Source organism: Poecilia mexicana, unplaced genomic scaffold (assembly GCF_051168715.1).
Source record: "Poecilia mexicana isolate PSO_F unplaced genomic scaffold, ASM5116871v1 scaffold_5, whole genome shotgun sequence".
Lineage (NCBI taxonomy): Eukaryota > Metazoa > Chordata > Actinopteri > Cyprinodontiformes > Poeciliidae > Poecilia > Poecilia mexicana.
In genome coordinates, this window is record NW_028263374.1 from 23,212,192 (window position 1) to 23,234,348 (window position 22,157).

Sequence of the window (22,157 nt, forward strand, 5' to 3'; positions counted from 1 at the left end):
AAATGTTTACTCCTTTATTGCCCTCTTTGGTTTGATACAAAGTTTCATTACAAAAATACAAAAGTAGTTATCAGAAAATATACAAAATTATACAGATATTCCAAAATTAAGGGCTATAAATTTATGATGGTATTATTGGTACAAACTGAAATAATTAAACACCTAAACTAACAAGAAATTTCTATCAATTTAGGATGAAATTTCTAAAATCAAATAATGTAGCTTCTCAAATATATATATATTATATTTCAGAATATTTGATAAATGCTTAAAATTATAAATATTCTTATAAAATAAAAGCAGTAAGTCCTTCAGCATTGGCAGATTTCACTATTGAATTAACACCACAGCTTCAGTAAACATTAAGACTCAACATTTCTTAAATTCCCTTTTATATTAAAACCATTTCTACTTTTTGATGATTTGGTTTGAGAATTTGCTCTGGAGGCAAAACATAAAAAATGTTATGTGACATAAACCAGAGAGTTGATAGAAGTGGCATCAAGAACTCGTGTCCTGCTTTGTTGTCTTTGTGTTTCTGCTGCTGGTTAAAAAAATGAAATTAAAAACTGCAACCTGCCATCAATACATATTTTGTCAAACTGTAAAAAGGGTTCGTTATAAATATTGCACTGAATGATTGTGACTATAAAGAAACTTGATAATTTAGCTGTGAGCTGACGTCTCGTACCTAAAATACATTCATTACATCTAGTTTACAAAAAACAGACACCCTGCTTAGATTGGCGTGCTTGTTAGAAATAAACCAGTAACAAAATGCTGTTTAATAAACAAAGGTATTGATTATGTTCTGTGTAAAAGAACACTGTAAAACAGGGGCAAGTTTTGAGATTGTTTTTTTTTTTGTTTTGTTTTTTTTTAAATACAACATTCTTTACAGCTACATTGTACATTGGTGTTTGGGAATTTTGTTCATCTATACCACTTACAGCTACAACAGAAATATTTATTTTCCCCAAACCATAAACTGTAACATATTTCTAACAGAGTTCCTAAGATCTGTGAAGGTGTTGTAAAATCATCAGTTAAATGTGAGAGGTGTCATGCTGTAGATCCCAGTTGGTTAAAGTTTTCCAGGATGAGTCTTTTTCCCTCCAGTTTTCCTGCTGTCCTGTGTGGTCACTCTGTTTGACCACATCACTTCCTGGACAGGAGCTGGTTCTCCAGTTGCTCCAAACGGGCAGCCATAGAAGCTAGTGGATATTGTATTAAGGAGCAACAAATACAAGAATGCTGGAGCTGCTGCTGTGTTATGGTGATTTGCAAAAGCCTTCATACTCCATACACTTTTTCACAAATGTTGCTTATTTTTCCGTTTGACTGAATGTTTCAAATCATAAATATATATAAAGAGTAACACTTGCATGCTAACGATCTGTTGAATTATTTTGAAAGGATATGTTTTTGTGTGAACTGATCCAGGCTGTTCATGGTGGCCTGCTGGAACTCCACCAGGTTCTCACAGGCACATGGATCCTTCACTTCAACCTCCCCCTGACTCTCCGCTGCAGACAAAAAATATAAAAATAAAAATGTTGTTCTCACAAAGTTATTACATTCATTATTCATTTACATTTTTGAGATTTTGAAGTAAAGGTCAACAAGTCTGTCTGTTCAAATTTCAGACTTTATATCAACTTATATATGATTTATGGTGATTTTCTGTTGCCTTATATTTTAATGCAGCTTCCTGAGAAACTGCCATGTTATAAGTTTGCCAGTAGATGGCGACAAACAACAGGGCATCTTTGGTTATTGAGTCACAGTACTTCATCTGATGGGTGAATATTGATTAGTGCATAGTGAAATAAATAAGAGGGTTTTTTTTCAACTCTTCAATTGATAATATAAAAAGATGTATTGCCTAAATCTAATCAATGAAGAATGTTATGTAAAAAACACATAGATTGATTCTTGTTATTTATACTCTTTGCCATTTAAACTTCCTCCTCATGAGGATTTGTTTGTTTAGATCTTTTCCTTGGTCGTTTCTTTCTTTCTTTTTTACCTGGGCACACATTAAGTTTGAGGTTGTCTGCGATGGTGTTGATGGCACTGAAATCTGTCGTGTAATAGAAATGTTTTTCCACAGGATCAGAGGCAATCTCACGCAGCTCATCTTCCACAGCTTTGCCCACACCAACAGCATACATGGTGATTCCTGCAGGCATACAGATAAACATTAGCTCAAAATGTATACTAAATGCTTTAAAATGTACAATGAATTTGAAAAATTAACATGAACTCATAATAGGCAGGAATTACATATTATAGAGTTTTTAAATTATTTTTTTCATCAGTAACTTTCAAAAACATAAACTGGGTGCACAAAATTTAATTTATTGAGAATTTTCCCCAGTCAAAATTATATGTACATATATGTGCAAATACATATGTATAGTAAATACACCCCGCCCCCCCTATTTGGTTAAATGTTGAATGGCAAACAACATAACCATTAACAAGATTCTGGCAGAATTCAGGCTGGACATTTTAACCCACTTATTACATAAAATGGTGCATTTTATTTATAATAGTTGGCATGCTGACTGTTAAGAATAGCCTAAGCATTTTTTAACAGGGATGAGCCTGCCATTTCAGGAAAGGACCCTGCAGAGGATTAATGTTGGCCTGTCTGTGTGCCGTGCTGCGTGCCTGGAATCAATATCTTGTTGAAAGACCAAACTGTTTCAGAGTTTCAGTCATAGCTGTTGATTTAATACACAGATGTAGAATATAAAGGTAGCACTTCTTCTGACGATGATGCTACCACTGAAGGCTTTCACAGATTCCCCTGCATTGAAAATATCATCTTCACTTTGAAAACACATCTCTTGTTGTGGATGAATAGCTCCATCTTTGTTCATCTGATTATGAAACCTCTCTCCAGGAGGGATTTGACTTGTACATGTAAATAGCTGCAGTAAAGCTTGAGAGTGTTCACTTTGGAGAAATTGTTTTTTCTTGGTTAGTGCTTTCTCTATCAATGGATAACTTGCTTCTCTGTGGACACTGCTGTTCCAGCAGGTTTTAGTTCATGGTTTGGTGGTTCCTGTATGGTCCCCGGTCATCCTAACCAATTTATTTAATTTGACAGTGGATAGTTTGGGTCATGTGGGTAAAACTTGGACACAGTTTGGTTTTCCAAAAGGGCAATGATCCCAAACAAACAATCTAGATAGTTTTAGAGCCGATATAACTGGCTAGCATGTTGCATGATTATCCAACCCTGGAAACAAAGTTTTCAAACTTATTGTTTAAAGTACAAAAATGAGATTAATGACCATGATGAATGTCAACCTTTTATAGATAGAAAAAAAACCCGAACTGGTACTGACCGGCTTCTTTAGCCTTTTTGGCGTATTCGCTGATGTCATCTTGGGATCGCCCGTCTGTGAAAACCAGTCCAATGCGGGGGATGTTGCGACTGGCTGGACGGGCGCCTTCTGCTTCTGAGAAGCTGTACTCCAGCATGTGTTTAAGTGCCAGACCTGTCATTGTTCCTTTTTCCATGTAGTCAACCTAGAAGAATAGATGTTGTAAAGCCATTAAACAATTCTGTTGTGATCATTTTGCCTCCGAGTGAAGCAGATTTTAGCACATAAGGATAATTTCGCGTGTTTTATGCTACCTTCATGACTGCAGCTTTGATGTCTTCAGCAGTGTGGTACATGTTGAGTGGGAACTCTGTCCTGACCCGGCTGGAGTACTGAACCAGACCGACTCTGGTACCATGAGCAGACACGTCCAGAGAGTCGACAACCTGAAGGGTGTCAGGAAATAAGCAAGACATCAGCTGCTTCTTCCAGTTTTTATTTATTTTTTTTAGTTTTTATTTATATATCACTCCTAAAATAAAATCCAACTCTACTGTAAAAATATTTTCTTGTCCCGAGGGTGGAAAATACAAATACTAACCTAATATATTTATTACTAAGTTTTCTTTATGTAAAATTAACATTTACATGATGCATTTGTCACAGTTTTGTGGTCTGTTGATCATGTTGTCAACACTCTGTAATACATCACAAATATGTCAGAAAAAACAACTACCTGATTGACAAACTTTTTGACGAGCTCAAAGTTTTGAGGGCGGACGCTCTTAGAGCCGTCGATCAGAAGCACCAGGTCGATGTTTGCAGACTTGCAAGCTGAAATAAATACAAACAGATGGGTTGTGTTTGCTCCATAAAGGAGAGGATGCTGATTCTGTTCTATTTGTCTATCTGTTAAAACATAAGATACAGATCCCTCCAAAAAGACAGTGGTAAGGAAATATTAATCCTGAAGACAAAAACACTACTACAATAGACAACATTTAGCATAGTATTAAAGTATTAAAGCAGTTTGAGCATAAAAACTAACTTAAAAGTGCAACATTTTTTAAATAATCATTATTTATAGTTATTTGGAACACCTTTCATCATGCTAGAAAACATATTCCCCTTTAAAAAAAGATGACAGCTCCAACATTTAACTACCGTAGATTTTTTATTAATTTATTGAACGCCTTTTTTCAGATTAGAATCCATTTTGGTCACGTAGTTTAAAAGTGGTCAGGTCCTGACCCTTGTTCTCCTTCCAGAGATAAAAACTTTTAAATATAATCCTCTCAAGCGTTGAGCTATTTTTTATTCAGACAGAGCTGAGCTGTTTTTCACATCAGTGCAGGTTCATCTTCAACATCTCATTTATCTTCATTTCACTTCCAAGAAATCCTACCTCTTCTATTCTTTATTTTCGCCAATAAATGTTGCTCCTATATAATGCCACCAATTCTTTTAAGGGACTTTTGTCGCTATTATCAATATCAATTCATCATAAAAATATATTTCAAAATCAAAACTTAATTTAGATGTCAGCAATGCCTTGGACTCAAGCCCAGCAGCTCCATCACTAAAACATTTTCCAATACAAGAATTGTTGTACTCTGTAGTTAAAAATGTATATTTATGCATATATCAGTCCCTGTTTGTGTCATATTGATTGACATTGTGCATCACAACACAACAAATAATTCTGCTAATATTTAAAGAATTAAGATCAATGCAGTGACAAAAAAACCTTTTTTTTTTATCAACATGTAGCTTTAGTATTTCTGTAAAGGATAGCAATGCTACAGCCCTGCAGCTAGGAGGAATGTAGGTTAACTATAGTTGTACTGATGGCATTTGTTTTAATAAATAATAAATATATGTCATGGTTTTTCACATTTAAAATTAAATTTAAATAAATGTGGAATCTGTTAAAACATCTTTAGTATGTTCTGACAAAATACATCTGATACATTTTTTTTTTATTAATACTCTGTATTCATTTATGCTTTTTCTTCATAATGTTTGCAACTAATCAGGTCAGTATCTTATAGTGATACTGACCTGATTTCTTAAGTGTCTTATAATAAATCTCTATAGGTTCACTTTAAGTTCCCAGTGTGTGCCAGGCTGATTTATAAAACACTTTCCATGTCTATCAATCATGTTTTTCTACCAGTATTTTATTTCAGGGTTGGACTTACTGCCGCATGTCTTGCCATCATCCTGAAGCAGTTGTCCTTCAGGACAGATACAGTGGTAAGATCCAGGGGTGTTTACACACTGGTAGTCACAGCCGTGCTTCACCGTGTTGCACATGTCCATGTCTAAAAAAGTACAAATTCATTAACAATTACTCAACAAAAAATGCTTAAAGAGACAAAACACATGCAGCATGTCATGCTGTGATATGCTGCTGTGATAAATGATGAGACATTGACAATGAAATGCAAAGGTTATTGCAAATTAAAAAGATTTCTGAGCAATACAAATTTCTAAATTCAAAAATATTTCAGCTAATAGTTATTGCAACACCAAATTGATCAAACCAAAGGACAATGTAATTGTTGTACTTTTCTTTCTCCCAGTAACCTTTGACTTGACAACAAACCCGCTGCTTTTGTTGCCCAGTCATTATTAAATTAGACATATTTCATAATAAAACATTGTTTTTCTACCAGTATTTTTTCACAAAGTTGTTTTTATTGCACAAAAGCAAAGCAATGCGTTTCCTGCTAGATGATCCTCCTGAGACACATTTCTCCCTCATCTTTTCTGGAAAAGGGCTGCCTCTTTCTCAGTCAGCACTTAATCATCTTATGTTTGGACTTTTATAACCTTACCTTATAAATATTTTTGATTGAATTAAAACCTGGACGTCTGGCAGGTGGAAGAATAACTACAACGCTCGCTGGCAGATTTTTAAGACAGGGGGGAGTTGTGCATAAATGATGTGTGACAACTCAACCTAATCTGGTGTGTTGGACGATGGCTAAACTGACTAGTATATTGTATATTGTATTTCCTTGAATCAAAATGTCCTACTTTGATGTAAAGGTTTATAAGCTAACAAATACTGGATGTCCAATTCATCCAGTATTTTGAAGTCACTTCTGGCCATTAAAAGATCACAACAATGACACAAAATGTCATTTTAAGATCAGAGGTTAATACTGAATTTTTACATTCAGTTATATTGCATTTTGCTGACGAGTCTCTTTGTTGATCAACTGTACACACATTAAACAGAGAAGAGGTTTAATCAAGTTTTGAATGTCAATTTTCAGGCAATTAAGAGGATTTGACTTACAAACTGTAAATCAGTGCTGCTTAAAACAGCAAAATATAAAATTATTCTACAAATGAGCTGGGAAAGATAAAGGCAGAGAAACAGTAGTGATGAATGGATTACATTTAATCAGCAACTGGCCTGCAGAGAAAGCAAATGAAAAAAAAAAAACAGACGGATTCACTGACTTGTGCAAGTCCTCTTGTCCCTGTTGAGTTTGAATCCTTTGTTACAATCACAGGTGAAGACGCCCGGGGTGCTGATGCAGATCTGTTCACAGTCATGTTTCCCCTCAGCACAGAGGTCAATGGCTAAAGCAACACAGACATGCACATAGATGTTTTTCCAAGTCAGAGTTAAAGGGCAACGCATTATGAGTTTCTTTGTCAGCAAAACCAAGGACATGGTGACGGCCTTCTCAACAGAGTTCTGACTGCAGAACCATCTGTTGAGATTCTCCTAAAATACAAAATATATTGTGGCAATACAGCCTTATGATGTACATAATTTCTTTCCTCTTTTGATTTTAAGTTCATCTTTGTTTAACTTTATTCCTTTAACTAGAGCAGTGCCCATACGCAGCTAAATTTTATGTAGTCTTAAAGCAGGATCTCAAAACGTAGCACGCATTCAGATTTACCCAACAAAGAATCTTGAAACACTCATAGCAGTTTCATATTCAAAAGGTGACACGAATCAAATACAGGCTGATTTCATCTATCTAAATCTAATAGGCATAAATATTGCATTTTTAATAAAAAACCTGAGCAGCTCTTCTCATCCTCATTGAGCCTGTATCCCTTTTTGCAGTCGCAGGTGAAGATGCCCGGGCCCATGTTCACACAGACGTGGTCACAGTCATGTTTTCCCTCAGCACAGAGGTCAATGGCTAAAATTAGACACAATAATTAGTTTCAAGCTGTTAATTGAAACACTTTTATAAACAATTACATATTACTCTGTTGCCTATTTAAAAAAAATAGCTTTGTATAATTAAATATAGCAAGAAGCATTAAGACCAACAGTATTAATAAGATTTAATAGAAAAAGCAAATGAAGAGGATAAAGGGGAGGATAGATATTTTTTGTCTTTTTCTTGTTTAGTGAATGGTAAAGTATCTATTAAACAAGAAGAAAGAATAGACCTGTAGTTAGTGATGTAAAGAGTTTTCTACCAAGATGGTGAAATTAATCTTATGATTACATTTAGAAAAACGTGGTTTGACTATGAAATGGAAATATGGAAAAGTTCATGTTCAACAAAACCCTCTTTTAGTTTTTGTAGTCGGTTGTCTGGGATGTTGCCAATCATTCTAACCACTAAAATGATTGACAAACTTGTATTAAAGCTTGGTCTACTGATCATATCTATGCTTTTATCACATTGCCCATTTTTCTGTTCTAGTAAAAATGCTAAGAACAATTATATGGTTTACAACATTTTGGTTGGGATTTTTTTCAGACATTGACATTTTTATGTTTTAGATCATCTATTTTGTGCATTTTTTAAATGTTAGATTGAGCAACATACTGGATAGTATACTTATATCTAAATATTTAATCTGATGTGTGTAGGTGATATGAGGATTGAGGATGTAAGGCCAATTAGATCCAACATATTTAAAGACTAGTGAGATAGTTGATTTTGACCAATTTAACAAACCTTGCAACAACAGTAGATATTTTATATTTTACAAAAAAATTAAAGAAAAATAATTAAATCCAACTTTGCTGTTAGACAGGTATAATACCCATTATCCTTAGATTTGTGTAAATATGAACATATGGCTATGTGTGTATTTTTGTGGGAGCCTGACTAACGTGAGCAGGTCTTCTTGTCCCCGTTGAGTCTGTATCCCTCGTTGCAGTCGCAGGTGAAGATGCCGGGCCCCGAGTAGACACAGACTTGTTCACAGCCATGTTTTCCCTCAGCGCACAGGTCAATGGCTAAATTACACACATTAATTTAGTTAAATTCCCAATCTATATTTCCATAAAGTTTCTGACAAAGTCATCAGACATTTCTTACTCAAAACATGACATTTGTATTTGTACAGTTTCTCTTTTCTTCTGAAGAAGCATCACGATAACAAGACATAAGACAAGACAAGAAAGAAAGAGGATAATTTATTCAGGGTTGTTATATGAAGGTCAGGACTTGATTTATGTAAAATCCAATAATGAACCAGGAAAGAAAAAAAAAACATAAAACTAATTAGAGCAATAAAATGTCAAAGAAGAAAAGCAAATAAAAACACCTGTTGAATGTTTTTTTGTTAGTTTTCAAGCAAATGACAGCAGGAAAATCTAGACTATAAAGTTAGTAAAGTGAAGCATTTTTAATCGAGGACTATTTTGAAGATTGTAACATTAACTTAAAGCTTACTTTTAAAATGTCTCATACATTTTTTGTCGTTTTTAGCACACTGACTCATGTTATACCAAAGCCAGTGGACCCGAATCCTTATCCTCAGGATCAACTGTCTGATATGTTCTGGATATGGCTGACTGTTTTTGTTGTTGTTGTTGTTTTAAAGGATAGGTCATAAATACATTTCTGCAGTGCTTGATGGCATGCTAAGATGGTCATGTAAATATTTGAGAAAGCACTTATTAAAAACATGCAGGGCAGTGGGTCCCAAGGACCAGGGCTTGGGACTACTGATTTTGTTATTTAGGCAGATAGTATAACAAATTGCATAGTGAAAAATGTAGAATTTTTAGTACTATAAATCCAACTAATTTCTCACACTATAAACTAACATTACTGAAAATTACTTAATAGTATTAAATGATACTTGAAAAGTTGTGTTTTCAACTTCAAAATAAGTATCACATCATCTGCATAAAGTATTACTTTGTATTTACTTGCATTGTCATTTAGACAGTGTTAATTGTACCTGCACAGAATTTTATAAGGTAAAGTTTAGTGATCTCATTTGATTAGCAGTAAGTAAGTAAGTAAGTAAGTAAGTAAGTAAGGGTATTGATGTAACCTTTTATACAAATACTAAGCGATTTTTTATCACTTAAAGAGTTTTTGAAAAAAAGACAGAGTTTCGCAAAGAGAATTTTCAAATAAATGTTTAAACAAATACATAAATATGATAATAAATTACATTTTTAGTCCATATGCACCACAAACGTATGGATTAAAAATAGAGAAGTGATGTGTGCTAACCATCCTAACAAACCTTTTCATTTTTGCACAAAAATCTTGGAAGCAGCAAAAAATATTTTATACTTTCCTAAGAAATAATCGAAAGAGGAAATAAACTTTGTCATTTTTGTAAGACATATTCAACAGAAGGAATGACGCATAGATCTGTATATGTAGATATGTCTGTACATGTGTGTATTTCTGTGATGGCCTGACTAACGTGAGCAGGTCTTCTCATCCCCGTTGAGTCTGTATCCCTCGTTGCAGTCGCAGGTGAAGACGCCCGGTCCCATGTAGACACAGACTTGTTCACAGCCATGTTTTCCCTCAGCGCACAGGTCAATGGCTAAATTGCACACATTTATTGAGTTAAACTTGTTAATCATTAAGAATTCCTTAAACATTTTCAAACTACTTGGAAATGTTTCCACAGTTCCAACAAGTAAGAAGAATGTTTCCCATATGGGCATTTTTAACTTTCAAATAATCCCTGTATTTAAGTAAAAGTTAGATTAGTAGATTTAGTAAGCAACCATTTGGAAGACCTCAAAAACACTCAGTCCTTGGAAAAGTATTCCCACAAATTATCTCAATAACATGGATTGTAATATTCTTGGAAGTATTTAATTAATAAATAATTCTGGATCACTTCTTCGAGAAAATGCAAAAATTGTGTTTCTAAATAAATATTAGCTGGAACGATAAATGTTGTCAGATAGTAAATGTTATGTCTAAAAGCTTTCCTGATCAAAGTTTCAGCCATTAGAGTCAAATATGAAGTCTGTGTAGTAGCCTGAGAGTAGACTTTAAATTTTACTTCAGGACAATAAGGGCAGAAGCATCTTCAACCTTGTTATCAGATTTAAATAATGTAGGTAATTGTCAGATTTGTGTAATTCTACAAATGTCTTTGTAAGTATGTATTTTTGTGAGAAACACAAAACTGACTAACGTGAGCAGGTCTTCTCATCCCCGTTGAGTCTGTATCCCTCGTTGCAGTCGCAGGAGAAGACGCCCGGTCCCATGTAGACACAGGCTTGTTGACAGTCATCTTTTTCCTCAGCGCACAGGTCAATGGCTAAATTATACACAATAATTGAGTTATCTTGTTGGTTTTAAAACACAACCAAAGTGAAATAAATATAACCGTCTTCCACTTTTTAAGTAAAAAATAAAAAGTCAAAACTCTAATTGGTTTAGTCAGTAAGACACAGCTCCAATTTTGCCTATAAAATGAGGGGAGGTTGACTTTTTTTTTACACAGAGTTTTTCCAATTTAATTGATCGTTTTCATAAATAACAGTATGAAATGTATTAGCTGGGTTGATTGTATTGTATAGGTTAAAATCTGTGGCTCGACTAACGTGCACAGGTCTTCTTGTCCCCATTGAGTCTGTATCCCTTGTTGCAGTCGCAGGTGAAGACGCCGGGCCCCGAGTAGACACAGACTTGTTGACAGTCATGTTTTTCCTCAGCGCACAAGTCAATGGCTAAATAACAAACATTCAGTCAATTAAAATTGTTTTTCTGCAGCTTTCTTATCAGCCTTCACAAATGATTTTTATGAAATAATTTATGAATTACTTGCTGAATCTAATAAGTAATATGTGGTATATATAAACTGTTTTCTCATTTGGCAGTTTAATAATTCATGTTTTCAAACTGAAGCAAAAAAATGTCCATCTTATTTGCAAGACAGGTCATTTACATAAGTTTGCATCCAGATATAGATCCCAGTGTCTAATTTTTGTTGAGTTGATAACAGTATAAGATTGACTATTTCATTACTACTTAATCCCTTAAATAAAGCTTATCTCACCAGGCGTCATAGGATTTTCTATACTTAAATAAGAGATTTGCATTTTTCCTTAAAAAATAAATGTTTACAACTGCATGTGACATGTTTTCAGATAAAATAAGTGTGATGTCTTTAAACTCTCTTGCAGAACATTCCAACAATTACAGTGACGTGTGGAAGCTGTTCAGTGGTTATAGTTTTGGTTTCAAAATTAGAAGTGGGCAAAAAGTTTAACTTTGTTGTTGAGTCCTTTATCCCTAGATATGTCTGTCTGTAAAAGTGTGAGCAGGTGTATTTTTGTGATAGCCGGACTAACGTGAGCAGGCCTTCTCGTCCACGTTGAGTCTATATCCCTCGTTGCAGTCGCAGGTGAAGATGCCGGGTCCCGAGTAGACACAGGCTTGTTGACAGTCATGTTTTCCCTCAGCGCACAGGTCAATGGCTAAATTGTAAACATTTAAGTTAGATGTACCATTTATGTAACCATTTATTTCTAAAACCTTTAGCAATTGCAGAGAAATTTACTCTCAAACAATATAAAAGTAATATAGTTTGCAGTCTCACACATTATAGCTACAATGAGGGTATATAAAGGAGCTCTTCTAAATATTCAGGTTTTTATGTCTTTGTTAAAAATTGGTATTTATTAATTATTTTCTGGATGAGTCATCCACTGAATTTGATTTTCTAAAGCTATGGCGAAAAACAGTTGCACTCATATTGTATCAGGATTCAACTGTCTTTAGATAGTAAAAAAAAATAAATTAAAAAAATGACACTAACTTCAATCTGTTGATTTTATGTGTGTATATTTACATATCTTTATATATGAGGATTGTTTAGAAACACTGACTAACGTGCACAGGTCTTCTCGTCCACATTGAGTCTGTATCCCTCGTTGCAGTCGCAGGTGAAGACGCCCGGTCCCATGTAGACACAGGCTTGTTGACAGTCATGTTTTCCCTCAGCGCACAGGTCAATGGCTAAATTACACACATTTATTGAGTTAATTTGGTCCTGTATTAAATCTTTTTTTTTACTGAAAACACACTGTGAGAACAGGCCTCAAACATGGTAAAATACATGTAATCATCTGTTTCACATATGCAATCACCAGTAACCTCTAAATAGCCCCTGTACTCCTGTTGTTATAAATCAGAATAGTTGACAATCTGTCATTAAAACACATTTTTTCTCTAAACAATAATTACATGGTACTGAGTCTTTGAAGATCTGTGTGACTTAAAAACAAATGTGGTAAGTCTTGGGTTACCAAAAGGTCTTAAATTGTCTTTTTTTTTTTGGTCTAAATTATCCTGAGATCCAGGTGTTGTTTGCCTCGCTGCATCTGTAAATGAGTGCATGTGAACAGGACATGCACATAAACAAAAACACCACTAGATGGGCATGTCTGAGTTTTATAGCTGTTAAAACATTCTGTATTTGCTGTTCAAAAGGTTCATATTGGTTACAGATTGAATTGTTGTTTAAAGGAGGTACATATTTTCAAAAGTGATGACTGTCAGTGCCATGATGGTTGTGACATGAGTGTGAGAGTAAACCCGATGCAAATACACTGGGTTTCTTGTTTACAGTATATTGTGTTGTGCCAAGAAGATAAATATAATAATGAAAAGTTGTTTGCTAACTTTTGTGGAGTGGTGGAAATATATTAGGAACACAAACAAATGCTTTTGGAAATGGCGGCTGTGCAGTGTTAATTGTCATCATTTAACCTCACTTCATCAGATTAAAAGGGACAGGGCAAGCGCTGCTACAGCCTAGTTTGCATCAAGTTATAGCAAGAAGCAAGAGAAATTCAGCAAAGCATTTATGATTTGCATGAAGCCAGCCAGAAAATGAATATTTCAGCATTTGATTTAGAGATTTAAATCCATTTGATGTTGCAAACTGCATGGCTAATTACAAACAAAATCCAGGTTTGGCTTAAATGGAACTACTGTATTTTCCGCACTGTAAGGTGCACCGTATAGAATAGACGCTACAGTAGATAGAGGCTGGAGTTACGTTATGCATCCACTAGATGGAGCTCCACTAAAGGGAATGTCAACAAAACAGTCCGACTCCGGTCGGCGAGTAGAGCCTTCCGCGACTGGGCCGGGGCGTGGCCGGACGATGGTCACCCTTCTCCGTTCGTGCACAGCATGTTGGTGGAGAACGTGGTACTAAATGACCTGCAGACGACCTGATTATAGACGGTCCGTAGGTAGATAGCGTTCTGACAACTATCCCAGCATGCACCGCGCGCTTCTTATTCTACGGGCGAAAATGAAGTCGGCGGCTGCTTACCGTAGGTGCCAGACCTGTTGTAGCTCAATATTGGTCCATATGTAAGGCATACCGGATTATAAGGCGCACTGTCGGCTTTTGAGAAAATTGAAGGTTTTTAGGTGCGCCTTATAGTCCGGAAAATACGGTACTCTATTTATTGTCACATTAGTGACTAATATTGCTAATTTCAAAGCTAAGTCAACTAACAAGAAAGTTCTCCAGGAGCCTATATAATCTTTTATGGTAAAGTAATATTGCAAGTATTCATAAAATAATCACAGCTGTGGCTGCCAGATTAACTCAAATCCTTTTTTATAGTTCCATTTATAGATTACTCAAACAAGTAAAACTATCCAGCTGAACAAAACATTTTTTTAGCATTTTTTAGAAAATGAACCAATTTTCCATTGCAATAAAAAAATTGTTTGACATGAATTCATGCAAACAAAATCTTGATTATTGTAAAAATAGCAGTTTATTTTGCATGTGTCAAACTGGAACATGTAAAGGCAGTGAGGTTTGTGTGAGTGTGTGAGACTGACGTGAGCATGTCTTCTTGTCGTCATTCAGGTGGTAGCCTTGGTTACAGTCACAGGTGAAGGAGCCAGGTGAGCTGATGCAGATCTGTTGGCAGTCATGCTTTCGTTCAGCACACAGATCAATGGCTGAGAAACACATGAAAACATACAGAAACATAATGACATTTTAAAAAAAATCATGGATTAAGTGTAAAAGTTAGACATTTATCAGATCTTTTAGCAGAATAGCCAGTTGTACTTTCTCCAATGAATGATATTTGTTTCGCTTCTAAAGTACTTGCATATGTTACTTAGTATGCATTTATTCCACAGTTGCAATCTGATCTAAAATATTCTATCTTGATCTGTAAAAACAAATGTGAAGCTTGCTCGGTAATATTTTTACCTGAGCATGTCTTCCCATCAGCATTGAGCCTGTATCCAGGCAGGCAGTGGCAGGTGAAGGATCCTGGGGAGCTTTCACAGAGATGCTCACAGCCGTGGTCAGACTCCAGACACAGATCAATACCTGCAGCATAGTTGAGGCCAAAGTCATGACAACAACTGAACTATTTGCTTTGCAATGCAGTCTAAAACATGTGTCCAATGCAAATTCAAGTGATGACATTAGCATGCATATCAAATTAACCTAATATATTGTATTTCTGACGCTTTATTAGTTGAACTGTTGCAGTCACTGTTACAAAAGTCTCCAATAATGCTGATACAATAATGCTATTATAATAACTTTTCTACAGGTACATTGAACACCTAATCAGCTTCACTCCACCCTTTGTTATATATTTTTGATGAAATCCCTGATCTATTCAAATGAATTGTTTCCAGGCCTCTTCCATTTAGCAAAACTGCAATATATTTTCAGAGTAACCGTTCTGTTCAGAAAAGCTGATGGAAGTGGAAATATGAAGGGAAACATATAGTCTGGTATGAAAGATATTAAAACATTTAGCAGAGAGATGGGAATTTTTTTTATCTTCAGGGTAAACATTTATTGTTTGTCGATTCCATAAAGAAAGGTTATTTTGGCCCAGCTGAATCCAGCTGCAAGACATTTTCACAATAGTTGGCTACAAGATAACTTCAAAAAACTGCAATCCATTTGTTGAATTAAATGTGAAGGCCAGACTCAGATGGGACTTTTTATAAAAACATGATCTGAAATCCAGGAAAAGTGACTTTCCAGAGTTCAGGTAATTTATGATGAGCTTCAAATGGTACTCAAAACTGTTCTGAGTCAGAGTTTTACATTCCAGCAGAAATATATACATATATTTTTTACAGTTTATGCTAAGTACTGAAATAATAGGAAAAGATAAAGTATCAAACCTAAGTTGGTCAAGAGCAGTTTAACGAACATTTTCTTGAAACTTCACATTTGTGCGATGGTTTTTGTTCTGCAGTCTTACCACAGAGCTTGTCCTGGAACTGCAGGCCAAACTGGTAGATAAGGTCAAACCTCTCCACCAGGAACACATGGTCTTCGAAGGGCGGCGAGGCCATGGCTCTTAGTGACGTCATATCGGCTCTGGCCACTCCCACTGCATAGATCTCAATGCCTCTTTCTCTGGCCTCAGCCGCCACCTCCGCCACACGGTCCTGAGGACGTCCATCTGTCACAATCACAGCCACGTTGGGGACCTAACAAGAAAGAAATCATTAGCTTGCTACCGGTGTATTGACTATTAGTGAGCTCTCCTTTGCTAAAAGCATGTTCTCTTACATCACAGATCTTATATTGCTAAATTTAGATAACATTTTTATGCCTTCCATACCAAAAATATAGATGAACTCCGCTAAGTTTAGTCAAAAAATTAAGATTAAGATTTTTGGACCTTATTTGTATCAGTTGCGAAGGTCTTCAAAAAAAATCAGCCTGTCAAATAAATAGGAACAAATTGACTTCAGGCAGCAGTTTGTATACCTTTGGCCTGTCTCCCTGTCCGGGACTGAAAGCTTCATTCATCAAGTATCTGATGGCGAGGCCCGTCATGGTGCCCTGAGCCAGTGGAACGATCTCATTGATGGCTTTCACCATGTTTTCCAGCTTGCTGTGGGTCTTGAGGGAGAACTCACTGCGGACCTGAGCACAAAGAAGGTGACTGTCGACAGCAACATAAGCAAACTGTAATAATTCTTCTGAAAGAAATTCTACAAATTAAATAAACTACCAGAGAAAATGTGTGTTCTCTATGAAAAAATAACTGGAAATGGTTTGGATGGTGACTGCAAAAAGTACCTGGCTGGAGTACTGAACAACTCCCACTCTTGTGGTGTCTAGTCCAATGTCCAGGGTGTTCAGGATGTCGATCAAGAACTTCCTCATCGTCTCAAACTCATGTGGTCTTACGCTGCGGGAGCTGTCGATGAGGAAGACTAGATCCACCGGGCCAGACTTACATTTCTGATTAGGACCTGAGACAAGGGGCACAAGAAAACACTGTTAAGATAGTACAACAAATGTCTTGAACTGGAAAGCAGGAAATATGTGAGTACTCTTATTCTATGTGAGCACCTGAACATTTTGACCTTTTATCTCCAGAGTCACTCTCCTGCCCACTTCTGCCAGCCTGAGTTTCTGAGCAACAGGGCTTTGATATTAAGAAAACAAATAGCCACACTATAATAATTGAAAGTTACAATGAGGATACTGTAATTAACTCATATATTTCCCACTCTTCTCCTTATTTTATAATGATCAGATTCATGTGAGCTTTTTGAACTGGAATCTGTTATTTTGTTTTTTGACACTGATTGATTGCTATTGGATTTCCAGTTTCTTCAACAATTTGTCTCAAACTGTTTAAATAGTTAAAACATATTGATTTGATTTGTGATTTGCAATAAGACTCTTTTAAAGTAGCTGCTGTTTGCAACACCAGTAATTCATTATAAGACTTACTTCCAAACTAAACTTTGCTCCACACTGTTTGAGTCAGGTTGTATAAAACAACAGATGACTTTCAGACCAGGCAGCATTGGGAAGTGAGTCTTATACTTAACACTTACAACACCTAACCTCACTTTTCCATGGCTCCAGCTCTCACTGGGCGTCTGTTTTCATCTTTCGTCTTTGACTCACTTTCATGTTGTAACATCATCATGGTTCAAACACACTGCAGCCATGAATGAGTTTTTGATGAGCCTGTGTTTTCGTAGCCGATTTATAAGCTAGAATGGGACTTTTTGATTAATGTACATCCAGAGTTTCAGCCCATGAGCTGAGCTTATGCTGGAAATAATAACCAGAGACACAGCAGTCAGTGTAAGAAGCCATGTGGGACTCAAGGAATCCTTCTTTAGTTTCGGACAGACGTGAGCAATGACAAAGTGTTTAAGCACCTCTATGAGTCTATTGTCTGGCCATGAACATGAAGTGAATACCAGATGGAATATGAATTGACTGTTTAAAAGTCATTTTCATGTAAATCATGAGTCCCATTAAGATTATTTGATCCCACTGTGAGTAACAAAAATGTCAAAAAATTAAAGATGACATCCACTTGATGTTTACAACCTAATATTTTCTCCTGATAAAGGCAGACTGACCTGATTTTGGTCTGGCGGAGGTGAAGACGGCAAGAGTCAGAACAATGAAGACACTCAGTCCTCTGAGGTTTCCCATCTTCACTCTGAAGGTCACAGTTTTGCAGAAAGTTCACCTACAGCTGCAGCTGGTTCCACTGGAGAAGAACCAACATGTAAAGATGAGAGTTGGTGGGTCAGTCAGAGGGAAGGCAGACAGACAGATGCAGGAGCCAAAGTTTAAGGTGCGTCTTAAGCAGTCATTGTGAAATGTCAAAGAAACTTTAAAAGGTTCAGACCAAACATACCTGAATTAATGATCCAGGTTAAATACAATGCCAATGTTCGCAGTAATTTCTAGGAGATTACTACAACAACTACTACTAGTGCTACTATTACTACTGTTACACTACTACTGCTACTACTAATAATAATAATGTTTAAGTTCAATATTCGGTGTGTTAAGAATGAAACTGTAACTACCTGCTTAAAACTTAATACAAAGACTGGTAGACAGTCAACATCAGAAGAAAAATCCATCTATCATTCATCTCAGGAAAAACATCATTTCAAAAGTAACAATGTTTTTCTAAGCTTATTTCTCAGTTTGCAGAGAGCCAGTTATAAATATTAACTACAGAGAGCTTAGAAAGAAACTCTTTTTAAAAAGACCAAAGCCAAAGACAGATTTTTAGAGTGGCACTAAAAATGAGATGTGATAGTTTTTCAGATTTACTGATGTTTGTTGTACTCACAGAAACACACAAAACATGCACACAAACAGAAGAGTTAAAGCTGATGAGTACAATAGACATTACTCTTTAAGATGAGAGAGCCTGCCTAATGTCTAGAGGAGCTGCTGCCTAAATCCAACAATCGCCTGAGTGAAAGACAGAGTACAGCCTGGACAGATCATCTGTCCGTCACAGAGAAACATGACGCATTATATAGACCATACAGATATTCACACCTAAAATCAATTAGCATCGGTCAATCAAACATACATACTCTGGATGTGGGAGAAGGCCAGAGTTTACTCACAGAACACCCAGAACATTTCTCACACACTGGAATCATTTTTAAGACTTTCTTTCAGCTGTGTTACCAACAGATTCACCCACATTTATTAACTTTCTGCCACAATCTTTCATTTGCAACATCTACTTATATTTAAGATCACATATTTTTTTTTGCCAAATTCTTGATAAAACAGCATGATTTATCGATTCTTCTGTATAACCGGTGTGGCTTTCACATTTAAAAAGCACTTTATTTCCTTGACTGATTATCATACAGCCGTGCATTATTTGAAGATATTATCCTGTTCTGCCTCATTTCATTTGTTGGTGCCGAACGCAGTGATTAGAAAGGAAAAAAGATTCCTGCAGAATTCCCCCCTTTGTGTTCCTAATGGCTCTGGCAGGCTTGTGTTGCAGTGGGACATTCCAGTCCGGCCCTATCATAAACCACTTGGCTGGAAACACCTGGTGAAGGTGCACAGCGGTTCCTGCTAATAGAAGGCTGTGGAGGAACACACACAAGTGCCTGGCCTGCCTGTGTGTCTGTCAGTAGCCCTGTAGGCTATCAGCTCGGCAGCAAAGGGGTAACGATAATGTCTGGAATGTGTTTATGTTCATGGAACCTGGTCAACTCAAACAGGCAGCATGAAAGCCACCTCTCTGTTTTTAGGTCCACAGAGACCATCCTGTGGGAGTTAATCTCTTTCAGACGGGTAGACAGAAACTGGAGTCATCCTGAGCTCAGATCAGAGTCATGAGTCAACAGATGAAGCCAAGCACAAAGGAACGTTTCTCTGCTTTTTGTCTCGTCTTTCTCTGAAGCATCTGTTCTTCCTCTCTGTGCCTACTTTCTCTCTCCTCCTTCAGTCTTGTCATTATTTTTTAGTTTTTACAGGAGCATCTCTGTGGTTAATGGAAGGCCAGCCAAACATCTGGAGTCCATTCCTTATGCTTTTACATATATGTTGCAACAGAGCCAGGTCAATGGCTGCATCTTCCATAACGGGAAGACAGAATTAGATTTTAAAGCCAGAAAATATAAAAGTTTTTTAAACACAAACTTCCTGTTGTTTTCAAGCCTGATAAGTAACTTCAAAACACTGACACAAAATTGCCCTTTTGATTCACCCCTTGTAAAACTGAAACAATAAAATATAGAGACGATGTCACAGCATCTGCAGCATTGATGGTACATTTTGTAGTTTCTGTTTTCTTGACAAAAAAAGCCTTAGTAACCTTGAATATGTTGAATATGCTACGACACTGAAAACACACAAGAACAATGTCTCTACTGAGACCTTTTAACTCAAAATTTAAGAAATAACTGGAATCTTAAAGCTGGGGGATGAGGACATAATACTGTCATGCCATGATTATGATATTGATTCAACAGCCAGACCAATGAAACAGCTGCTAGTGTTGTTTCTTGTGAACCAGCAGTTACCAAAAACATCCACTATGTGGCAGCCTTGTAAAGCTCAACACATAATCAGCATCCAACATCAGGTAGTGTGTTTGTGAGCAGCTGATCTTAACAATTAACTAGAAGCTAATTTGACCACAGTTTAATAGTCAAAAGAGAAAAAAAATCTGCAGCAGGATGAATCTGAATGTGCAAGAAATAAAAAATCCCAAAAATTACTAACACCTGTTCTCCTGCTTCTTGTTAAGTTTACAATATGAAAAAAACATAAATAAATGAATAGTCTCTGGTTTCTCTCTGAGTGAAACTTTTGGTCCAAACATTATTTTGCATGTAATAAAAACAGGCTGCAAACTGGAATGTAGATGTTAGAAATGCTGCCCATAAGAAGAAGTTCCTGAGAGGGAGGGAGGGAGGGAGGGAGGGAGGGAGGGATGGATGGATGGATGGATGGATGGAGGGATGGAGGGATGGAACCACTGCATTTGTTTTTTCATGCTGCTGCTTTTGACAGTATTTACTAGGATTTTAGTGGCAGGTAGATGATCACAGCCGCTGACTGCTGAAGCTGGATTTATTAATGAAAAGTTAGCTTGTGACTTTGTGAAATTATTAGACACTATTAGACAGGAACCAGTATGGATATTAGAAAAAGAAAGCTCATATTTTATGCTGTATTATATTTATCTAATGAGTCACTAATGAGACGGCTTGAGGCTGTGTAACCATGAATTGTGTGTGTGTGTTTTAAACAAAGACTCCTCAGTCTAACTTTCTGTGGAGAAGTGCCCCTTACCCACCGCCCCTCCTCCTCCTCCTGAGTCGTCCTCTCACCATCACCAAACAATGGCCCACTACAATCCTGCTGCTGCTGCTGCTCAGCACCACTGACACTCAAGCACACACATCTCCACTGCCTCCCACAGGCCAGCATATGTTCTAGAAGTATCCACAAAGAAGATCATTCAGCCCATATTTTCTCTTTAAACATCTTATTAACTGGCCAGGGTGAAAGCTGCAAACAGTGTTGACAGTCAGTTATCAGTGCGGCTTTTACTGGGATCCTATTTCCTTTCATTAACACTTTACATAAATCACAACTGTTTGCCTCCTTACGTTCTTCAAAAATATAGCAGGCTGTGCAATTACTGAACATTTGAAAGTTGAAATAAACTGAAAAGAAAAATGTACTTAAGAGTTTAAAATCAAAGCAAACGGCAGTTAAATGTTTGTGAGGCAGTTTGATGCCACATACTGCAGCGCCAATCAGCCGTTACGTTTATAGATCTACTTCTGAAGAATAGTGGGGCCCAAGTTGGCAGTGGCATACGCCGGCATGCAAGAGAGATTACAACAGATGAAACATGAACTGTATTTTTGGCAGTAAAAACACAACGTTCTCTTTGTGCCAGTCTATTTGCTCTTAAATACATGCAGTTTGGCTTTGAAACATTTATTTTAATGGGTTTTTTTAGGCTTTTCCATTTCATTAATACATGTGTCAAACTTCTCTGCATGTACACAGTAGAACTGTTTTAGATTACTTTTCAGAGATGCTTGACCGCAGAAAACTTTTCAGTAAACTCTTTTGGAGTTACAGACATTGCTGAACTCTGAAAAGTGTATTGTACATTTTTGTCTTACAGATAAGACTGTTGATGTGATTTATTGACTAGTCAGACCAAATCTTGGTATAATTATACATGTGCAGACGCTGTTCTCTGTTATACACAGTGTAGGAAGCCTCTGTTAGGAAATACACTCATAAACAGAAGAGGTG

The 22,157-nt window shown here is 36.4% G+C and overlaps 1 protein-coding gene across 2 annotated transcripts in view; it reads right to left on the bottom strand.

Annotated features, from left to right (window-relative positions):
- The window catches only part of matn4 (matrilin 4), a 27,983-nt gene continuing 5,826 nt past the window's right edge, over nt 1-22,157 (bottom strand). Inside the window, exons 2-22 of one of the 2 annotated variants that reach the window (XM_015010368.2) lie at nt 17,960-18,093; nt 16,650-16,825; nt 16,335-16,493; nt 15,820-16,051; nt 14,799-14,921; nt 14,417-14,539; nt 12,440-12,565; nt 11,899-12,024; nt 11,149-11,274; nt 10,737-10,862; nt 10,005-10,130; nt 8,446-8,571; nt 7,388-7,513; nt 6,813-6,935; nt 5,540-5,662; nt 4,075-4,172; nt 3,653-3,784; nt 3,360-3,543; nt 2,030-2,182; nt 1,422-1,526; nt 1-1,217 (exon numbers count right to left, since the gene is read on the bottom strand). In XM_015010368.2, coding sequence (XP_014865854.2) covers nt 1,159-1,217; nt 1,422-1,526; nt 2,030-2,182; nt 3,360-3,543; nt 3,653-3,784; nt 4,075-4,172; nt 5,540-5,662; nt 6,813-6,935; nt 7,388-7,513; nt 8,446-8,571; nt 10,005-10,130; nt 10,737-10,862; nt 11,149-11,274; nt 11,899-12,024; nt 12,440-12,565; nt 14,417-14,539; nt 14,799-14,921; nt 15,820-16,051; nt 16,335-16,493; nt 16,650-16,825; nt 17,960-18,035 — 2,748 coding nt within the window. In that variant the 5' untranslated portion in view covers nt 18,036-18,093 and the 3' untranslated portion in view covers nt 1-1,158. The remainder of the gene's footprint in view (nt 1,218-1,421; nt 1,527-2,029; nt 2,183-3,359; nt 3,544-3,652; nt 3,785-4,074; nt 4,173-5,539; nt 5,663-6,812; nt 6,936-7,387; nt 7,514-8,445; nt 8,572-10,004; nt 10,131-10,736; nt 10,863-11,148; nt 11,275-11,898; nt 12,025-12,439; nt 12,566-14,416; nt 14,540-14,798; nt 14,922-15,819; nt 16,052-16,334; nt 16,494-16,649; nt 16,826-17,959; nt 18,094-22,157) is intronic. The other variant, XM_015010379.2, reaches the window with a different exon arrangement.